Below are 19,398 nucleotides of genomic sequence, written 5' to 3' on the forward strand. Positions count from 1 at the left end.
GGATGGGGGGCGGGCTCGGGTGCTGCACGGCTCGGTGTCCTCTTTTGTACCAATGCTGAGCTGGATAAGTTAGTGGGTCCCACGCTGTGGGTCCCGCTTTGTTACGTACCAATGCTGAGTTGGATAAGTTAGTGGGTCCCATGTTGTGGGTCCCGCTTTGTTGCGTAGGGGCTCACCTGATTCGAGTTTTAAACATGTGTCTTTGGATTAGGCAGCAGTGTCGCACGGCAGCTATTTTTTCCAACGCAGATGTCGCATGAGAGCCATTACAGCCAACGACGTCGCAGGAGAGACAATTCACCTCAACGACATCGCACGGGAGCTATTTGCCCATGATAGAGCTGCTGGGTCACTACCAGAGTGATACGCGATATCAGCTAGGATCGTACACGTAACCTCACCACACCAACCAACAAGCTTGATCACGACTTCACTGACCGTTCTCCTTATCTGAAGGTCCCAACCGCAGGTGGAGCCAGGCGTCGGCGAGAAGTAGCGCACTCAGCCGGCAGCAATTTGTAGCTAGCTAGCTTCTCCTTTGTTAGGCATGGAGAAGAGCAAGGTTCTTGTTGTTGGAGGGGTTACCTCGGCAGGAGGATCGTGAAAGCCAGCCTGGCCCAGGGCCACGAGACCTACGTGCTGTTGAGGCCGGAGATCGGCCTCGACATAGACAAGCTCTAGATGCTGCTGTCGGTCAAGGTGCAGGGAGCACGGCTTGTCGAGGCGTCGCTCAACGACCACCGTAGCCTCGTCGCCGCCGTCAAGCAGGTGGACGTGGTGGTGTCGGCCATGTCCGGGGTTCACTTCCGTACCCACAACCTCCAGCTGCAGCTCAAGCTCGTGGATGCCATCAAAGAGGCCGGAAATACTAAGGTACGCTAACTCATTCAGGGGAATTATAAGAGCATCTCCAACAGTGGCACAAAAATTCCGCACCTAATAAAAGTTATAGCGCGCAACTGTAGCACTTTTAGTGCGCCGGGATCAATATTGCTTTAGCAGACGCCAAAACCGTGTGCCCAAAAAGCACACAGTGCAAATTGTAAAGCGCGCCCAATCCGAAGCCCAAAATATGCTGCGCGCGATAGCGTTTTTCAGTGCGCACCCAAAACCTTTTAGCTCTACAGCTTCTGTTGGAGCTGTTCGGCGCCCAAAAAAATGATTTTTTAGTGCGCGGAGCTCTTTTTCGGCGCCTGTTGGAGATGCTCTAAGTAGTAGTATGAACTTTTTGTCGCTAAAAAAGGTAACTCTCACAATATCCATTTCGAGAGGGAGAAAAACAAAAGGGGGTTTATATGTCATTTTTTTCCAGTTTTTCTTTTCTGCTGTTTTTTATATTTTTTCCTTATTTCATCCTTTTGTGCTTAAATTCATGATGTTTTAAACAATAGTAACATTTTTATGCACACAGATTTTAATTTCAGAGAACATTTTATTAAAAATCATGTTCATTTGTAACATATATGGATATTTTTTGAAAATTTTGAGAAATATTGTGAACATTTTAAAATTCCGTTGAACATTTTCAAGATTATCCGAATATTATTTTATAATAGATAATTATCTGTAGTTGTGATATGTTTTCCAAAAATAATTGACCATGTTAAAAAATTCACGCATATTTTTTTATTTCTGATTTTTTAAAATATGGATCTATATTCATAATATAATATATTATTTAAATTTGTCGAAACATCCCACAAACGGATTTTTGAAAAGGAATTCAACTGAAAAAACCGGGCCGCCAATGACCCTTGTGCAAGCAACCAAACTACTAACCCTTTATGTTTACCCTTGCAAGCATATGGCTGGTCTGTCCCAATGGGCCTCCATGGGAAATTCATGTTGCTAACCAAACACGCAGTAAAAAACTATTTCTTAGCAGTGGTGCCCAAGCAACAAGCCACACCTTAAGATAACCTGGTTCGTTTGCAGAAATCTTGTTAAAAAATCACCTTGCGTACTGAAAATAAGAATAATTAAGAACATGATATGTTGTGATTTTTCTTAATTTGTGTTTTTAACTTGATGAAAACAGCTCGAGTGTAGTCATAATCAATAAGTATACAATTTGGCATGCAGCGTTTCCTACCATCTGAGTTCGGCATGGACCCAGCAAGGATGGGGCATGCTCTTGAACCAGGAAGGGTCACATTTGATGAGAAGATGGAGATAAGAAAGGCGATAGAAGAAGCAAACATTGGCCACACTTATATTTCTGCAAACTGCTTTGCTGCTTATTTTGTTCCTAACCTCTGCCAAATGCGTACTCTTCTTCCACCCAAGGAGAAAGTTAATGTATATGGAGATGGCAATGTCAAAGGTAAACATATACAAACATATGTACTTCTAGGTTTTACTTATCCTAGTTGCACTAGTAGAAAAGGGGCCAATGGTCCAGGCCGGTCCAGTCCATTAGTCCCGGTTCAACCCAGACCGGGACCAATGGGGGCATTGGACCCGGTTCGTGAGCCCCGGGAGTCGGCCAAGCCACGTGGGCCATTGGTCCCGGTTCGTCTGGAACTTTTGGTCCCGGTTGGTGGGACGAACTGGGACCAATGGTCCTCGCTCCTGGCCCATCACCATTGGTCCCGGTTGGTGGCATGAACCGGGACCAAAGGCTGCCCTTTAGTCCCGGTTCATGCCACCAACCGGGTCTAAAGGGTTGGTCCTTACTGCGGTCAGAGTTTAGTCCCACCTCGCCAACCGAAGGGGAATCAGACCGGTTTATAAGCCCCTCCCTCTCTGCCTTGTTGAGCTCCTCTCAAAATGAAAATAGATGCCCTTATACAGGAAATTTAACCTAAATTCATATTGAATTTCTCTGAAGTTAGTAGAAATTTATTATGAATTTAGGTTGAATTTTCTCTATAAGCGAATCTATGCTCATTTCTGAGTAGTTTTTTATATAGTTTTTTTTCTTTTCTGCTATATTTATTTTTTTCTTTTTATTTCTGAGTTGTAATAAGTCATTAAAAATAAGCATCTATGCTCATTTTTTAGTTAAGTTAATCACAACTATTTTTTCTTTTATTTATTTTTGAATTGTAATACGTCATTAAAAATAAGCACATGTGCTCATTTTTTTAGTAAAGTTAATCACAATTATTTTTGCTTCTATTTATTTCTGAGTAGTTTTTTATATAGTTTTTTTTCTGCTATATTTATTTTTTTCTTTTTATTTCTGAGTTGTAATAAGTCATTAAAAATAAGCATCTATGCTCATTTTTTAGTTAAGTTAATCACAACTATTTTTTCTTCTATTTATTTCTGAATTATAATAAGTCATTAAAAATAAGCATCTATGCTCACTTTTTTAGTAAAGTTAATCACAACTATTTTTGCTTCTATTTATTTTTGAGTAGATTTTTATATAGTTTTTTTTCTTTTCTACTATATTTATTTTATTTCTTTTTATTTCTGAGTTGTAATAAGTCATTAAAAATAAGCATCTATGCTCATTTTTTAGTTAAGTTAATCACAACTATTAAAAATAAGTCATTAAAAATAAAAAAGAGGCGCAATGCTCGTTAATTTGCTTCAAGCCTTTCGGAATAGTGTCAACTACACTGCACATAGCTCTGTGCAGTCTACCCTATTCCTCAAGGCTTGAAGCTAACCAACGTGCAGGTGAGCATTGAGCCTCTTATTCATCGTCTCTGCACTCAGGGCTTATAAACAGCTGCGAGTGCCTCTCGCTTGGCGAGGTGGGACTGAAAAAACAGCTGTAGAAAGAATCAACTAAAAAACAGCTGCAGAAAATAAAAAATTAGACGGGTCCATTGGAACCGGTTGGTGGCGCCATCAACCGGTACCAATGCGCCCCTTTTGTCCCGGTTGGAGCCACCAACTGGGACCAAAGGTCTTCGATTCCCGCCCTTTGGGCTGCCGAAAAGAGGCCTTTGGTCCCGGTTGGTGGCTCAAACCGGGACAAAAGAGGGGCATTGGTCCCGGTTGGCGGCACGAACCGGGACCAAAGCCTTTGCTATATAAGTAGCACTGCCGCCCCGCCCCAACTTTGATCTCTCCCAACGCCCCGACGCCGTCCCCTGCCGCCACCTCGTCGTCGCCGCCCCGCCCTGCCCCGACGCCGTCGCCGCCCCGCCTCGACGCCGTCGCCGAGCCGTCCCGACGCCGTCCCCTGCCGCCCCGCCTCGCTGCCGTTGCCGCCCGCCCTGCCGCCCCGACGCCGTCGCCGCCCCGCCCCGACGCCCCGACGCCGTCGCCGCCCGCCCTGCTGCACCTCGCCGTCGCCGTCGCCGGCCGTGAGCAACTTTATTTTATTTTTGTTAGATTTTTTTTGTATAGTTCATAGATTTATTTGTTAGATTAGATTTGTAGTAATTTAGATATGTAGTTCATATTGTGTAATTTAGATTGTGTAATTAATTTGTTCATATTATGTTAGATTTTTTTTTCTGTTAGTAGATTTTTTTGTTAGTAGATTTTTTAAGATTAGATGTGGTTCATATTTTTGTTAGTAGATTGTGTAATTAATTTAGATTTTTTTGTTAGTAGATTTTTTTGTTAGTAGATTTGTAGTAATTTAGATATGTAGTTCATATTTTTTCTGTTAGTAGATTTTTTTGTTAGTAGATTTTTTTAGATTAGATGTGGTTTATATTTTTGTTAGTAGATTGTGTAACTAATTTAGATTTTTTTTTGTTAGTAGATTTTTTTGTTAGTAGATTTGTAGTAGTTTAGATATGTAGTTCATATTTTTTCTGTTAGTAGATTTTTTTGTTCATATTATGTTAGATTTATTTGTTAGATTAGATGTGGTGTAATTTAGATATGTAGTTCGTATTGTGTAATTTAGATTGTGTAATTAATTTGTTCATATTATGTTAGATTTTTTTTCTGTTAGTAGATTTTTTTTTTTAGATTTTGTTAGATTTTTTATGATATTTGTTAGATTTTGTTAGATTTTTTTTATTTTTTTGTAGTTCATAGATTTTTTTGTTGGATGTGTAGTAATTTAGATGTGTAGTTCATAGATTTTTTTTTCATATTGTGCAATTAATTTGTTCATATTGTGTTAGATTTTTTTCTGTTAATAGATTTTTTGGGTGATATTATTGTTGAATATGCATGTTTGTATGTCCATATATATGCAAAGATTGAATATGTCAAATTTTTATGATTTTTTTCTGTTCATAGAATCTTTATGATTTTTTTCTGTTGTAATTTTGTTTATAGAATTTTAATGATTTTTTTGTTCATAGTATTTAGAAAAAGGAAAAAAATAAGAAGAGAAAGTGCTTAATATAATTAGTTAGAAAAATACTAGTTTATTTTTAGTAAGTACTACTTTATTTTATTTATAGTAAGTGCTTCATATATAGTTGAACTAGCTAGTTGATTTATAAACTACTTTATTTTACTATATATAGAAGTAGTTTGTTTTTAGTAAGTACTACTTTATTTATTTATAGGAAGTGTTTAGTAGTTGAACTAGCTAGTTGATTTAATTAATAAAACTACTTTATTTAACTATATATAGAAGTAGTTCCCGCATCGACGTCAGCGATGCCTATCCCGCATCCTCGTCATCGTCGACTCGGTGGTGGAGGCTTGCTTGATCAGGGCCATGTTCGGGACTGGGCTCCGCTGGGCTGATATTGGGAGGTGCTACCTTCCGGGGGACGGAGGTTGGTGAGGAGGCAACCCGTTGTTGACCCGATCCTTGTTTGGTGGCGGTCGCGTGGGCCAGTGACGGTGCCGAGGCTTCCGGACACCGCGGAGGTGGTACGTCACCGTGTCAGCGAGGAGGACGAGCACGTCCGTCGCTACATGGTTGCATTGGAGGGCAGGTTCGACAATACCTGGCAGGTTCTTCAAGGATCTCACTGGAGCTATGATCCTGTGATGGTTCCTTATCTTTGGGTGTCCACCGCCCGCGTCGATACCCGTCGGGCGCTACGGTTCTAGTTGTATTAGTGATGCTATATTAGTGATAATATTCGACGATGTACGGAGACCAAGAGATGATGTACTTTTGCTTATAATTATTAAATGCATGCTAATTTGAATACTACTTTATTTTATGATTTGGTTTTGCTTATTTTATGATTTGGTTTTGCTTATTGAATGCTCATATTGGATAAGTTCTCCTTCATTCCCGTGTGCTAGACAATTTGGTGTAATAATGCACTCGGGAATGAAAGGAGGAGCTACGTACATCACTGATAGTCAACCCGTGATTAATAATCTAGTTTAATATTTGAATTATGAACATAGGCCAGAAATGTCGTACTCGGACGACGAAAACTGCCCGGGGGAGTGCGACTGGTGCCACGACGACCGAGGTATCTGCGACAGGTTCATTGAGCTGGACGAAGATCGTCGCTTCAGCATTAAGCTCGAGGAGACCTTCGATGTTCATACGGTACGCAACCGACGACAATAGTTTTTTTCGTAATTAATCATGACAATATTTTTCATCTTTTCCAATTCGACTAGCTTATCCCATGCTTTGCAAGACGCTATGTCTTGGAGAGGATGGGTTTTGAAGAGCATGAAAGTTTCAAAACCAAAAAAATTATCCTAAGTACCAATCATGGTGTGGATTTTCAAGTAAAGTTGTACAATGCTCAGAGTGTAACCCATTTTGGTTGCAAAAATTGGGAAGCACTTTGCAAGATGTATGGTCTTGATGAAGGTATGCTTGTCACCATGGATCTTGGTGATCCTATAATCGAGCAAGAGAGACCTTCGATTTGGGTCCTTGTGGATACACCTCCAATTCTTCCCCCATGTGAGCTTAACATAGTTATTAAGTAATTTATATTGTTTATTTCAAAATAGTTGACAACTTATCTCCATTGACAGCTTATTTTCATTCTTCAAAGAATGTGCGGAAGATGGTAGACAGAACCTACTACACCGAAGGCTCCGAATTAACTTATCAGGAGAAAAATCATCTGGTCGCATTTTGTACCGATCTTGAGAATTACAATATCTACAATCAAACTCCTCAACGTTATGGTCAATACGTGCCACTAGTGCACGTGTTGAACTATGGTAACTACCATGGAGATACCCTGGTAAGATTATTTTTTACTATATTACAACATCCGTGCATCTTTTTGCACGCTTCTAAAACTATAGTACATCATTGCTAACTACGAAGTTATTACTATGTTTTTCAATAGATAATCCCGAATGATTGTGTGCCTCATCTGATGTATACGCATGGTAGCCTTCATGTTTTGAACATACAACCAGGTCGTCCTACGAATCTCAACTGTCCATACCGGGTATCTAAAAGAAGTGGAGACATAACAATCAAAGAATGGAAAAAATGTATGGACAGTCGCAAGGAGCTTCTTGGAAGCAACAAGCAGCGAAGGGCAAGAATTGGAGACAGGATGATCGCCATTCTTCATAATGGAGAGTCAGGGTCTATATTGTTTTATGCTATTTTACCTTAAGGGTGTTTAGGTCCTACCTGATACTGATAATCATGTGCTAAGAACAATTATGTAGGGTTGGGTTCGATGACTATGAGGATGATGATCGTATGACTTATTATTAATAACGAGTAGAAGTTGTATGATGATGCATAGGACTTGTTATTATACATGATGATGTATGATGCGAGCATGTTATATCAGCGGGTGAAATGAACATAGCAGCAGCGTTGATAAACCAAGGACGAAGATATAAGTGAGGACACTTCTCTCTATTAGCTAGCTAATAACAACCTAAAAATAACCCCGAAAGCAGTCACTTTTGTAAAAAAATATATGGACTTTTGGTCCTAGTTGGTGGCACCAACCGGGACCAAAGGCCCCCCTGACTGGGCTCGGCGGACCGGCCACGTGGAGGCACATCTGTCCCGGTTCGTGTTTGAACCGGGACTAATGGGTGGAGGTATTTGTAACGACCCATTAGTCCCGGTTCATGAACCGGGACTAAAGGCCCTTACGAACCGGGACTAATTGGTGTTTTTCTACTAGTGTTGTATGATTACTCCTGGGTTTATGCCGCTCCCTTGAAATTTCCACTTGACTATTTAAAGTTATATCGTACTATGCAGCAATATTTATGGATGAAGATGACATTGCAATGTATACAATCAAGACCATTGATGATCCACGGGCCTTAAACAAGACAGTATACCTAAGACCGCTGGAGAACATCCTTAGTCAAAATGAGTTGATTGCTAAATGGGAAAAGCTTTCAGGAAAGGCTCTTGAGAAAATTCCCATTCCCAGTGCTGAATTCTTGGCTTCAATGGAAGGTAAGAGAAAAACATTTATTGCTTGAGTGTAAAGTATAATATATCTCAGTTTTTTTCTCAACTTAGTAGTACCAATATATGGTGGAAGGGCACATCAAATTTCTAGGAAATTAATACCCTTTTTCATGTCATTTTCTTACTAGGACAATGGAATTAATTGTGTCAAATATTTTTTTAATACAAAGTTCTGTAGGACGATATTTGTCCTTGTGGAGAGTTATCATATGACATATACAACATAATTATGTTAGACTTCTCCTGAAAGCTTGAGAGACAGATACTAGTAGAAAAAGGGTCAAATGTGAGACACATTAGTCCTGGTTTGTAACAGAACCGGCACTAATGTGTCCATTAGTGCCGGTTCCAACGGCTAGGCGGGAGGAGCTCTTTAGTACCGGTTCGTGCCACGAACCGGTACTAAAGAAAGTGGTGGCAGGATGTTGTCAGAGTGGGGCCCTTCCAGCACCTTTAGTACCGGTTCGTGGCACGAACCAATACTAAAGGTCGTCTTATATAAACCCTTCGTCCACCCGCACTCTGTTCTTCCCCCTTTCCCCTCTCCCTCTCCTCTGTTCTTCCCTTCTTCCTCTCGAGTTCATCACAAAATTTGCCCCAAATTTGTCAAGATTTGCAGGCCCCCATCCATTCAAATGATCACCAAGGTTAGCAACTTTGTCCTTTCATCTCTCATTGCTAGATTAGCTCTTGCATTGGTTTATATAGTGACTAATTGTGGGTTTTAGTAATTTGGGAGGAATTATATGTGGTAGTATTTGATTTATATGCAATTTGAGGTCAAAATAACACTTAGTTTGCATATATAGGTGTGTTTTACTTAGTGCCTTCTAAATCTCCGTCCCACCGTCGATCGCCTGCACCGTCCCGTCGCCGGCACCACCTTGTGGTGAGCCTCTTGTTCATGAAATTTTATATAAAAAATTGATGTTTGTGTGATTTGGATATATAGTTACTCGTATAATTATCTTACCCGTACGTTGTTTGTTATACATAGTGCCATGGTTTTGATATCCGTCCCCGTCGGCCCTCGTCCTTGTTATGATTCAGATGTGGTATATTCTCTTTTAAAACTATTTGTTGCATTTCGTGTTTATGACAAATTATGCCCATCAAGTTGACATAGATATTTTTATCTAGGAGATATGTGAACCGGAAATTCCAACCGACCCTATTGTCGAGAGGTTAAATTTAGTTGAAAGAGAAAACGCGTACTTGAAAGAAAAATTGAAAAGAATTGAGGGGGAGAAGATGGAATTGGAGTTGCATGTTGCCAATGTCGTCGACGATCACAAGATCAATATGGAGAAAATGCGCTTGAAGATTAGAAAGATTAGAAAATATGCCATCGATAGTGAGGCTTGGTATCATTATGTTGTTGGATCAATTGTTACCTTAGTTGCGATCTTGATCGCATTTGTTGTTGCATTTAAATGCTTTAGCTAGAGAGTTATTTGTTTGTTGCATTTAAGTGTTGTATGAACTTTATGTATGAAGTTGTATTAATTTGGTCTATTCGGTGTTGTGTAATGAAGATGAGCCGGCAATGGATGTACGATGACCGATGCTCTCCCCAGTTAGTTGAGGGCGTGCATACTTTTATGCTTGCGGCTGAGGCAAACAAGCGGGCGGATGGTTTTATGCCTTGTCCATGTGCTGGCTGTAAGAATGGTCGCAATTACTCTACGTCAAGAACCATTCACGTCCACCTATTTGAGTCCGGTTTCATGCCCCACTATAATGTTTGGACCAAGCACGGAGAAAGAGGGGTTATGATGAAAGACAATGAAGAAGAAGAGGACGACGACAACTATCCTGGCCATGGGTTCCCTGAATACGATGATACAACAATGGGGGAAGAAGCTGAGCCGGTAATGCGGGAAGAAGCTGAGCCGGCAATGCGGGAAGAAGCTGAAGAAGAAGCATCAGATGAGCCCGTTGATGATCTAGGTCGGGCCATTGCCGATGCAAAGAGAAACTGCGCAAGTGATTTGGAGAAGAAGAAGTTGCAGCGCATGTTAGAGGATCACAAAAAATTGTTGTACCCGAATTGCATAGGTGACAAGAAAAAGCTGGGCACCACACTGGAATTGCTGCAATGGAAGGCAGAGAATGGTGTATCTGACAAGGGATTTGGAAAGTTGCTAGTAATGATAAAGGATATGCTTCCAAAGAACAACGAATTGCCCGAGAGTACGTATGAAGCAAAGAAGGCTGTCTGCCCTCTAGGGTTAGAGGTGCAGAAGATACATGCATGCCTTAATGATTGCATCCTCTACCGCGGTGAGTACGAGGATTTGAACGCTTTCCCGGTATGTGGTGCATTGCGCTATAAGATCAGCCGCGATGACCCTGGTGATGTCGAGGGCGAGCGCCCCAGGAAGAAGATTCCTGCCAAGGTGATGTGGTATTCTCCTATAATACCACGGTTGAAACGTTTGTTCCAAAACAAAGAGCATGCCAAGGCAATGCAATGGCACAGAGAAGACCGTAAGAAAGACGGAAAGTTGAGAGTACCCACTGACGGGTCGCAGTGGAGAAAAATCGAAAGAAAGTACGGGAAGGAGTTTGCAGATGACGCAAGGAGCGTATGGTTTTGGTCTAAGCGCAGATGGAATTAATCCTTTTGGGGAGCAGAGCAGCAACCATAGCACCTGACATGTGACTCTATGTTTGTATAACCTTCCTCCTTGGTTGTGCATGAAGCGGAAGTTCATTATGATGCCAGTGCTCATCCAAGGCCCTAAGCAACCCGGCAACGACATTGATGTGTACCTAAGGCCATTAGTTGAAGAACTCTTACAACTGTGGAATGGAACAGGTGTACGTGCGTGGGATGAGCACATGGGGGAAGAATTTTACCTAAAGGCATTGCTGTTCGTGACCATCAATGATTGGCCTGCTCTCAGTAACCTTTCAGGACAGACAAACAAGGGATACCGCGGATGCACGCACTATTTGGATGATATCGACAGTATATATTTGAATAGTTGTAAGAAGAATGTGTACCTGGGACATCGTCGATTTCTTCCGAGCAGGCATTCCGTAAGAAAGAAAGGCAAGCATTTCAAAGGTGACGCGGATCACCGGACGAAGCCTCGCCACCTTACTGGTGATGATGTACATGATATGGTCAAGGATTTGAAGGTGATATTTGGAAAGGGTCCTGGCGGACAACCTGTTCTGAAGGACGCTGACGGACGTGAACCCATGTGGAAGAAGAAATCTATATTTTGGGACCTGCCATATTGGAAAGACCTAGAGGTCCGCTCCGCAATCGACGTGATGCACGTGACGAAGAATCTTTGCGTGACCCTGCTTGGCTTCTTGGGCGTGTATGGGAAGACAAAAGATACACCTGAGGCACGGGAGGACCAGCAATGTATGCACGGAGAAGACGGCATACATCAGGGTCATGCAAGCTACGCTCTTACCAAAGAAGAGAAGGAAATCTTCTTTGAATGCCTGCTCAGTATTAAGGTACCGTCTGGCTTCTCATCGAATATAAAGGGAATAATAAACATGGCAGAGAAAAAGTTCCAGAACCTAAAGTCTCATGACTGCCACGTGATTATGACGCAACTGCTTCCGGTTGCATTGAGGGGGCTTCTACCGGAAAATGTTCGATTAGCCATTGTGAAGCTATGTGCATTTCTCAATGCAATCTTTCAGAAGGTAATCGATCCAGAAATCATACCAAGGTTACAGAATGATTTGGTGCAATGTCTTGTCAGTTTCGAGTTGGTGTTCCCACCATCCTTCTTCAACATCATGACGCACGTCCTAGTTCACCTATGCGAAGAGATTAACGTTTTGGGTCCTGTATTTCTACACAATATGTTCCCCTTTGAGAGGTTCATGGGAGTCTTAAAGAAATATGTTCATAACCGTGCTAGGCCAGAAGGAAGCATCTCCAAGGGCCATCAAAATGAGCAGGTCATTGAGTTTTGTATTGACTTTATTCCTGACCTTAAGCCGATTGGTGTTCCTGAATCGCGGCATAAGGGCAGACTGGATGGAAAAGGCATGCTAGGAGGGGAACAAATAATATGTATGGACGGACATTCTCTCACTGAAGCACACTACACAGTTCTACAGAATTCCGCCTTGGTAGCTCCGTATATGGATGAACACAAGAATTTTCTACGCTCCAAACACCCGGAGCGGTCTGATGACTGGATTACACGTGAACAAACCAGGAGTTACGCCAGCTGGTTGCAGACACGTACCATGCATGACACCTCTATTGAAGATGACCTGTACTTGCTGTCCCAGTTACCATCTTCGAATATAATGACTTTCAAAGGATACGAGATAAATGGTAATACATTTTACACGATCGCCCAAGATAAGAAGAGCACCAACCAAAACAGTGGTGTCCGCTTTGATGCAGAAACCAAGACGGGAAAGGAAACATATTATGGTTATATACAGGACATATGGGAACTTGACTATCGACGTGGTTTAAAGGTCCCTTTGTTTCGGTGCAAATGGGTCAATATGACACGAGGCGGGGTAACGGAAGACCCGCAGTACGGAATGACAACAGTGGATCTCAACAATCTTGCGTATGCGGACGAACCATTCGTCCTAGCCAATGATGTGGCACAGGTTTTCTATGTGAAGGACATGTCTACCAAGCCAAGAAAAAGAAAAGATAAGGAAGTGAATGCATCGTACGATGAGCCAAAGCGGCACATAGTTCTTTCTGGGAAGAGAAACATCGTGGGAGTGGATGGCAAGACAGAAAAGTCAGAAGATTATGAAAAGTTTGATGAAATTGCTCCATTCACAGTGAATATTGACCCGAGCATCCCGTTAAATGATGAAGATTTTCCATGGTTACGGCGCAAAGGGACACACGCGAAGAAAAAGTTTCACACCCAAAGATCTGGGATGTGATCGGCTTCACTATCATCACTTTCTTCTGTGTTTCACACCCAGAGGGGAATCTCTGTAATAGTTAGGGTAGTTATGTGTTTTGGCATTTGAAACGCGAAGAAATTTTATGTGCAAACAAATTCTTTCATGCCTTTACTGATTTTTAAAGTTAAGTTATTCACAAACTAGTGATTCACACTAATTTCAAATAATTCAAAATTTAAACTATTCAAATTTGAAAACTACGGGCACTAACAAAAAGTTTGTAATTTTTTGTACCTAAAGCAAAAATATTCACAAACAAACTCTAAATACACAAAAAACAACACAAAAATAAAGCAAAAAAATAATAGAAAAAAGCCCGCCTACTAGGCCAGAGCGGCCTGCATACGACTAGAAACCCAACCTGTTGTTGGGCCAGGATGCAGGCCCGCAAAGGCCAAGTGGGCCCACAGGGCAGCAAAGAACACGTAGGCCCAGTAGGCCTGCTTTGGAGAGGAGCTTGAGAGAGCGACCGCACGGGGGTTTATAAACCAGTGCGGTCGCCCCTCAGCTAGCGAGGTGGGACTAAACTTGCTGCACCGCACCTGCGCCAGCACACCCCCTTTAGTACCGGGTGGTGGCACAAACCGGTACTAAAGGCCCCCCTTTAGTACCGGTTTGTGCCACCACCCGGTACTAAAGGGGGTCGCTTCCCGCCGCTTGGGCTGGCCAAAACTGGCCTTTAGTACCGGTTGGTGGCACAAACCGGTACTAAAGGCCCCTCCTATATAAACAACACTTACGAAAATTTCAGTTTCTCATCTGGCTTCTTCTCCTCTGCACCATCGCCCGCCGCCCCCGTACGTCTCCATCCCTCGTCGCCGCCCCCGTCGCCGCCCCGTCCCTGTCGTCCCCGTCGTCACCGCCGCCCCGTCCCGGCCCGTCCCGCGTCGTCCCCATCCCCGTCGTCGGTGCCGCCCTGTACGTCCCCGTCGTCGTCGCCGCCCCGGCCCGTCCGTCCCCGTCCCCGTCGCCGCTGCCCCGTCCCTGTCCCCGTCGTCGCCGCGCCCGTCGTCGTCCCCGTCGCCGCGCGCCCGGCCCCCGTCGCCGCCCCCCGTCGTCCCTCGCCTCGCCGGTGAGCGCGCGCACACACACACATACATTTTTTGTTTTTTAGTTATACAAATAGTTAGAAATTTTTCTGTTTTTTAGAAATTGTTAGAAATTTTTCTGTTTTTCAGAAATAGTTAGAAATGTTAGAATTGTTAGAATAATTAGAAATGTTAGAATTGTTAGAATAGTTAGAAATGTTAGAATTGTTACAAATTTTTCTGTTTTTTAGTTATAGAAATAGTTATAAAAAAGTTAGAATTGTTAGAAATTTTTCTGTTTTTTAGTTATAGAAATAGTTATAAAAATGTTAGTTATATATATAGAAATGTTATAATTTTTTTCTGTTTTTTAGTTATAGAAATATTAGAAATGTTATAGAAATGTTAGTTATATATAGCATTGTTAGAAATGTTATAGAAATGTTAGTTATATAGAAATGTTAAAAAATTTAGTTATCAAAATCCAATCATTAAAAAAATGTTACTTTTTGCGGGCATATAGCTAGTATTTGTTCTCGACGATGCCCGACCCGCATCCTCGCCGTCGACACGTCCGCGACGACGTCCGGCTGACCCATTTCCGGGACTGGGCTCCGCCGGGCTGGCATGGGAGGTGCTGCCTGGAGGGGCGCGCCGCTTGATGAGGAACCCGGCCCCGGGTCCCGTCGTCGACCTTGATCTCGTTTGGTGGCGTTCGCGTGGGCCAGTTTCGGCGCGGAGGGAGCCGGCCCAGCTGGAGGTGGTACGTCGCCGTGTCAGGGAGGAGGACGAGCACGTCCATTGCTACATGGTTGCGTTAGAGGACGGCAGGTTCTCCAATCCCTGGCAGTTTCTTCACTGCCAAGTATTGAAAATTTAGTATTCACTGTTGAACTAATCCAAAAGAAATATAGTATTCATTGTTGGACAACTCCTCGAGATCGAGCCCATGCCTGTGCTTACAAAGGATGAAATAAAACGGAAATATGTTCGGGGCCAACCTTTGGTCGAGCCAGACAAGGTCAAGAATCTCCCAACGAGAATGTATGAATTGCATCAATGGTACATGAACATTACCAAGATTTCTGATCGATTGTCCCTCATGGTGAATGTCAAGAAGGAGCATTACTTCCATGAGAAAGCTCTGTCCGTTGAGTATTCTGAACTGTTTCAGTTATACAATTAAGACGCACTCGACAAATCTATCGTCAGTTGCTATTGTCTGTAAGTGATTTCTTTCTGTAATTTAAGTCTCAAGCTAGCTGTAGTGATCCTTTTGATCAATCATTACCTGTAATTATCCTCACTATATATATTCTTTTCTGTGGTATTATGCAGGATGAAGATGTATGAAATGAGAAAAGGTGGACGCTTTGGCATTGGGTTCATTGACCCAAACACCGTTAATGAATACACATGGCTAATAAATCCACATCATGAAAAGGCCGTAGAGGACAACATGCTAGAGTTCTTGAAGCGCCTCAAATACAATGAAGATATACTACTTCCTTACAACTTCCAGTGAGTCACACTGTCTTGTACTACAAATTCTCTATTTTGCCTACTAGCTAGCTACATGTTTTTGCTTACATATGCCCGCTTAATTAAGACATGCAAACGTGTGTGCATGCAGATTTCACTGGATCTTGTGTATCATTAAAGTTGACGCCGGAACAGTTGAAATATTGGACTCACTACTCAAAGCAAATACTGACTATAACATCTTGTTTGGGATAGTCAACAGGTAATTTCAATCATTATTAACTATATATCTTGGCCTATTTAGTTCGTCATTTCATGATATGAACTATTTAATAACCCATTTATTCATTTTCTTTGTCGGCGGGCAGGGCTTGGGCAAGGTTCATCAGCGTCACGGAAGGCGAATGGAAAAAAAAGCTTAAATGGTTTCGACCCAAGGTAAGTAATTAAGTAGTACTAGCTAGCTAGCTAGCTGCCATCTCTTTAATTATCATGCTTGATTAATTATTATCTGATCAAATTCCATTCTTGTAAAGGCCCTGAAGCAGGCGCAGGGGACTGATCTGTGTGCATTCTGCGTTTGCGAGAACATTCGCATGATGGCGTCCGAAAGGAGCAGATCTCAAAGACAGGAATGGGTACGCTTGTCAGAACACTATTCACAATTTTTACACCATTATTGATATCTAGTCACACAACTAATACACATGCATATTGATCTCCTTCTTAACAGTTCAAAGAGGTGCGGGAGAAGCTCCTAGAAACAGAGCGCGTAGAAGCACTTCAAGAGGAAATAGCGGGATTTTTGCTCAACCGGGTCATAAATCTGAAGGGAGAATACTATTACCCGCTACCGCCCCCATGAAAACCACTTCCAATTGTCATCGTGCTCCGAAGGCACCAATTAGGCTAATGCCACTGGCTCCGAAGGCAACATGCATATGTAGGAGAAATTGTATATAGCTATGCATGTGTGTATGTGTGAATTAATTAATATGGTGGTTTGTGAGACATTGATGATATATATATGCATGATTGGTTCTACTAGAAATTCTATTTATATATATATATATATATATATATATATATATATATGCATAACGTGTACAATGTGTAGTATCGTAAAATACCAGCAAACGAAAAAGAATTAAAGTGAAAACACAAAATTAAATGAAAAAGAAATCATAAAACTAAAAAAACCCCAAACCTTATAGTACCGGTTGGTCTTACCAATCGGTACTAAAGGGCTCCAGGCCCCCGGAGCTGGCTCATGCCACGTGGTTGCCCTTTAGCACCGGTTCGTGCTGAACCGGTACTAAAGGGGGGGGGCTTTAGTGCCCACACTTTAGTGCTGGTTATGGAACCGGCACTAAAGGGCCTTAGGAACCGGTGCTATTGCCCGGTTCTGCACTCGTGAGAGTGCAGCGTGAGAAGCAGGCCTTCCTCTAGTCATGGAATTATCTCTTGTCACCTAATTAATATAACATCTTAATAAGTATTTCTATGTATGTTCACATGATTTGTAATAAAAAACATTGACGCAATAAATTATTACTAGCTAGAGATAACGTTAAAGAATAATTAATTATATAATATACATATATCCCTATTATCGTCCATGAAGATGTGTAAGCTTCCCTACCATTGTACCCGACTCTCGTATGGAAGTACAAATTTAAAGTTAAGTGTGTGATTTTCTCCAGCACAATAAGTAAATATTACCATTTTTTTATTATCTCTCTTTGGAAGCAATTAGATAGTACTGGCTAAATAACCGTGCGTTGCAATGGGGCAACTTTATTCTAGTGGTTCAACATAGGGAAATTTTGCTTTGGTTGAGATTGAGATATGTTGTGGGAAGGGAATCCATAGGCAAAAGTAAGGAAAGTTACAATGTGATTGACATTGTCTACGTATAACTACGAGATTTCTTCCTAGCGGTGATTTATTCGATTTCTGTTTATTAATTCGCAAGGGATTTATTTCCCTATGAACGAGGAGATAGGGGGGCGGTTAAGAAAAAATAATAATGAGGCTTATCGCGTGGTTCAAAAAAATCGATATGAGGGAAGCGATGGAAGCGAAACCAGCAAGCTCTCCTTTAATACTAGAGTTACGGAAACTAGTTAGACTGGTGAGATGAAAATGTGTTCAGTTAGATATTTAGATTGGTTATGAACCATGTTTGAATCCATAGAGAACATAGTGATCAAAATTCTTCAAAATAAAATAAAAACCATGCCCATGAAATTAAGTGATTTTTCATGTACATGATCATTAGTTATAATCGAAATCGAATAAATGCAGGAAAACGATTTCGTCCCCTGAAAGTGTTTTTTGAAATTGTGTTGCATGTATTCAGCAAGTATTTAGCCTTTCACATTCCAGATTTATTTAAGACCAGGCAAAGAAACAGTTATTTGACCATTTTTAAGAAACTTGCAAAAACCTTTTTTCACTCCAATTGCCACATCACCTATATGTTCTATCCGCATACAGGTACGGACCTTGCAAATCAGGTGGGGGTAGGGCATTACCACCACATTTTCTACGAGGGTTGCTTGACAAACTTTGCCATTGGAGACGATGGGGAAGAAGAGGGTTCTCTACTCTACCCAGAGGTTCAGTACACTAGGATGGAAGAGTACATGGAGCGCTATGCATAACTACCTTAGCTCAATGACACCGGCATACGCTACACACCACCTATGTTTGAAGGAAGTTTCATTGATATGCTATTTTTTGGAAATATGCCCTAGAGGCGATAATAAAATATTATATTATTTGCATGTTCATAATTAATCTTTATATTCTATAACTGCAATGGTTCTTGAATATGAGATCCATTCGCCAACGTCCAAGAAGAGATCCCCGGTGGTTGCGCCGTCCTCTGCAAGCGCAACCACAATGTGGAACATGCTCGTCTGGACACGACGAAGCGGAGGTCCTCCTGGAGCTGCTACCAAGGAGGCGGTGGGGTCAGGGCCGGTTCTGACAATTCGGGGGCCCGGGGCAAAAGTAAAACCTGGGGCCCCTTTAATATAAACATACAAAATTTATGTATTGTCCTTGGCTCTTGAACATCCTAATTACCTAATAGTATATGTATAAATATCTCCTAGAGCTAGCCCATTAATTATTATTAGGTAAATATACAAGCATAGCTTGGTTCTCCCTTTAATTTGAACTCCAAAGCACGTCATATACGAATTTCTAGGCTACAAAACATGATCCATTTTACAAAATGAAGAAAACAAGCAAATCAGGATATTCAACATGAAGTTATCTACGTCTTTCATGTTGTAATAAGAAACTGGTCATATCTGAATATAGACTAGTTCTTGCGAAATAGAAATTTGCTAAAGGTCAATATCTGCTTTTTCTAGTGGTCCGACCGCCAAATTCTGGCGAGATTCCGGCAGGATTCAGCTGATCTCTTTTTCTTTATTTTTTTGTCCTTTCCATCATCACCAGCCATAGTTAGTATAAAGTTGGGTCATCTATTTTTAAAACAGAGGGAGTACATCTTAATGCTATCTTTAGCAAATACTATTTGCATGCTTCTAAAATCACGGGGTGATTGAAATTAAGCAAGAAAACATGTGAATTAGAGAAGGCACCCCGTACAATGAAGACAAATGTATTATAGTTCTTACTAAGGGATCATCTCCTAGCAGAAAGAAGAGAACCATTATTTTGTTT

The 19,398-nt window shown here is 41.6% G+C and overlaps 1 protein-coding gene across 1 annotated transcript; it reads left to right on the top strand.

Moving 5' to 3' along the window:
- Positions 1 to 490: 490 nt before the first annotated feature.
- On the top strand, positions 491 to 18,447 carry LOC123040504 (isoflavone reductase homolog). Its single transcript, XM_044463330.1, has 4 exons — positions 491 to 873; positions 2,083 to 2,323; positions 8,042 to 8,245; positions 18,196 to 18,447. Exons 1-4 carry the CDS (start codon positions 682 to 684, stop codon positions 18,360 to 18,362), a joined length of 804 nt encoding a protein of 267 aa, XP_044319265.1. The 5' UTR covers positions 491 to 681; the 3' UTR covers positions 18,363 to 18,447.
- The last annotated feature ends 951 nt before the right edge of the window (positions 18,448 to 19,398 follow it).

The sequence above is a fragment of the Triticum aestivum genome, chromosome 2B (genome assembly GCF_018294505.1).
Source record: "Triticum aestivum cultivar Chinese Spring chromosome 2B, IWGSC CS RefSeq v2.1, whole genome shotgun sequence".
NCBI classification, from domain to species: Eukaryota; Viridiplantae; Streptophyta; class Magnoliopsida; order Poales; family Poaceae; genus Triticum; species Triticum aestivum.

Excerpts from the sequence above, each read along its gene's own strand:
- LOC123040504 (XM_044463330.1), top strand. The coding sequence starts at position 682 with ATGCTGCTGTCGGTCAAGGTGCAGGGAGCACGGCTTGTCGAGGCGTCG. Across the intron at positions 874-2,082 it reads AAGAGGCCGGAAATACTAAG|CGTTTCCTACCATCTGAGTT; the intron begins GTACGCTAACTC and ends TTTGGCATGCAG. Across the intron at positions 2,324-8,041 it reads TGGAGATGGCAATGTCAAAG|CAATATTTATGGATGAAGAT; the intron begins GTAAACATATAC and ends CGTACTATGCAG.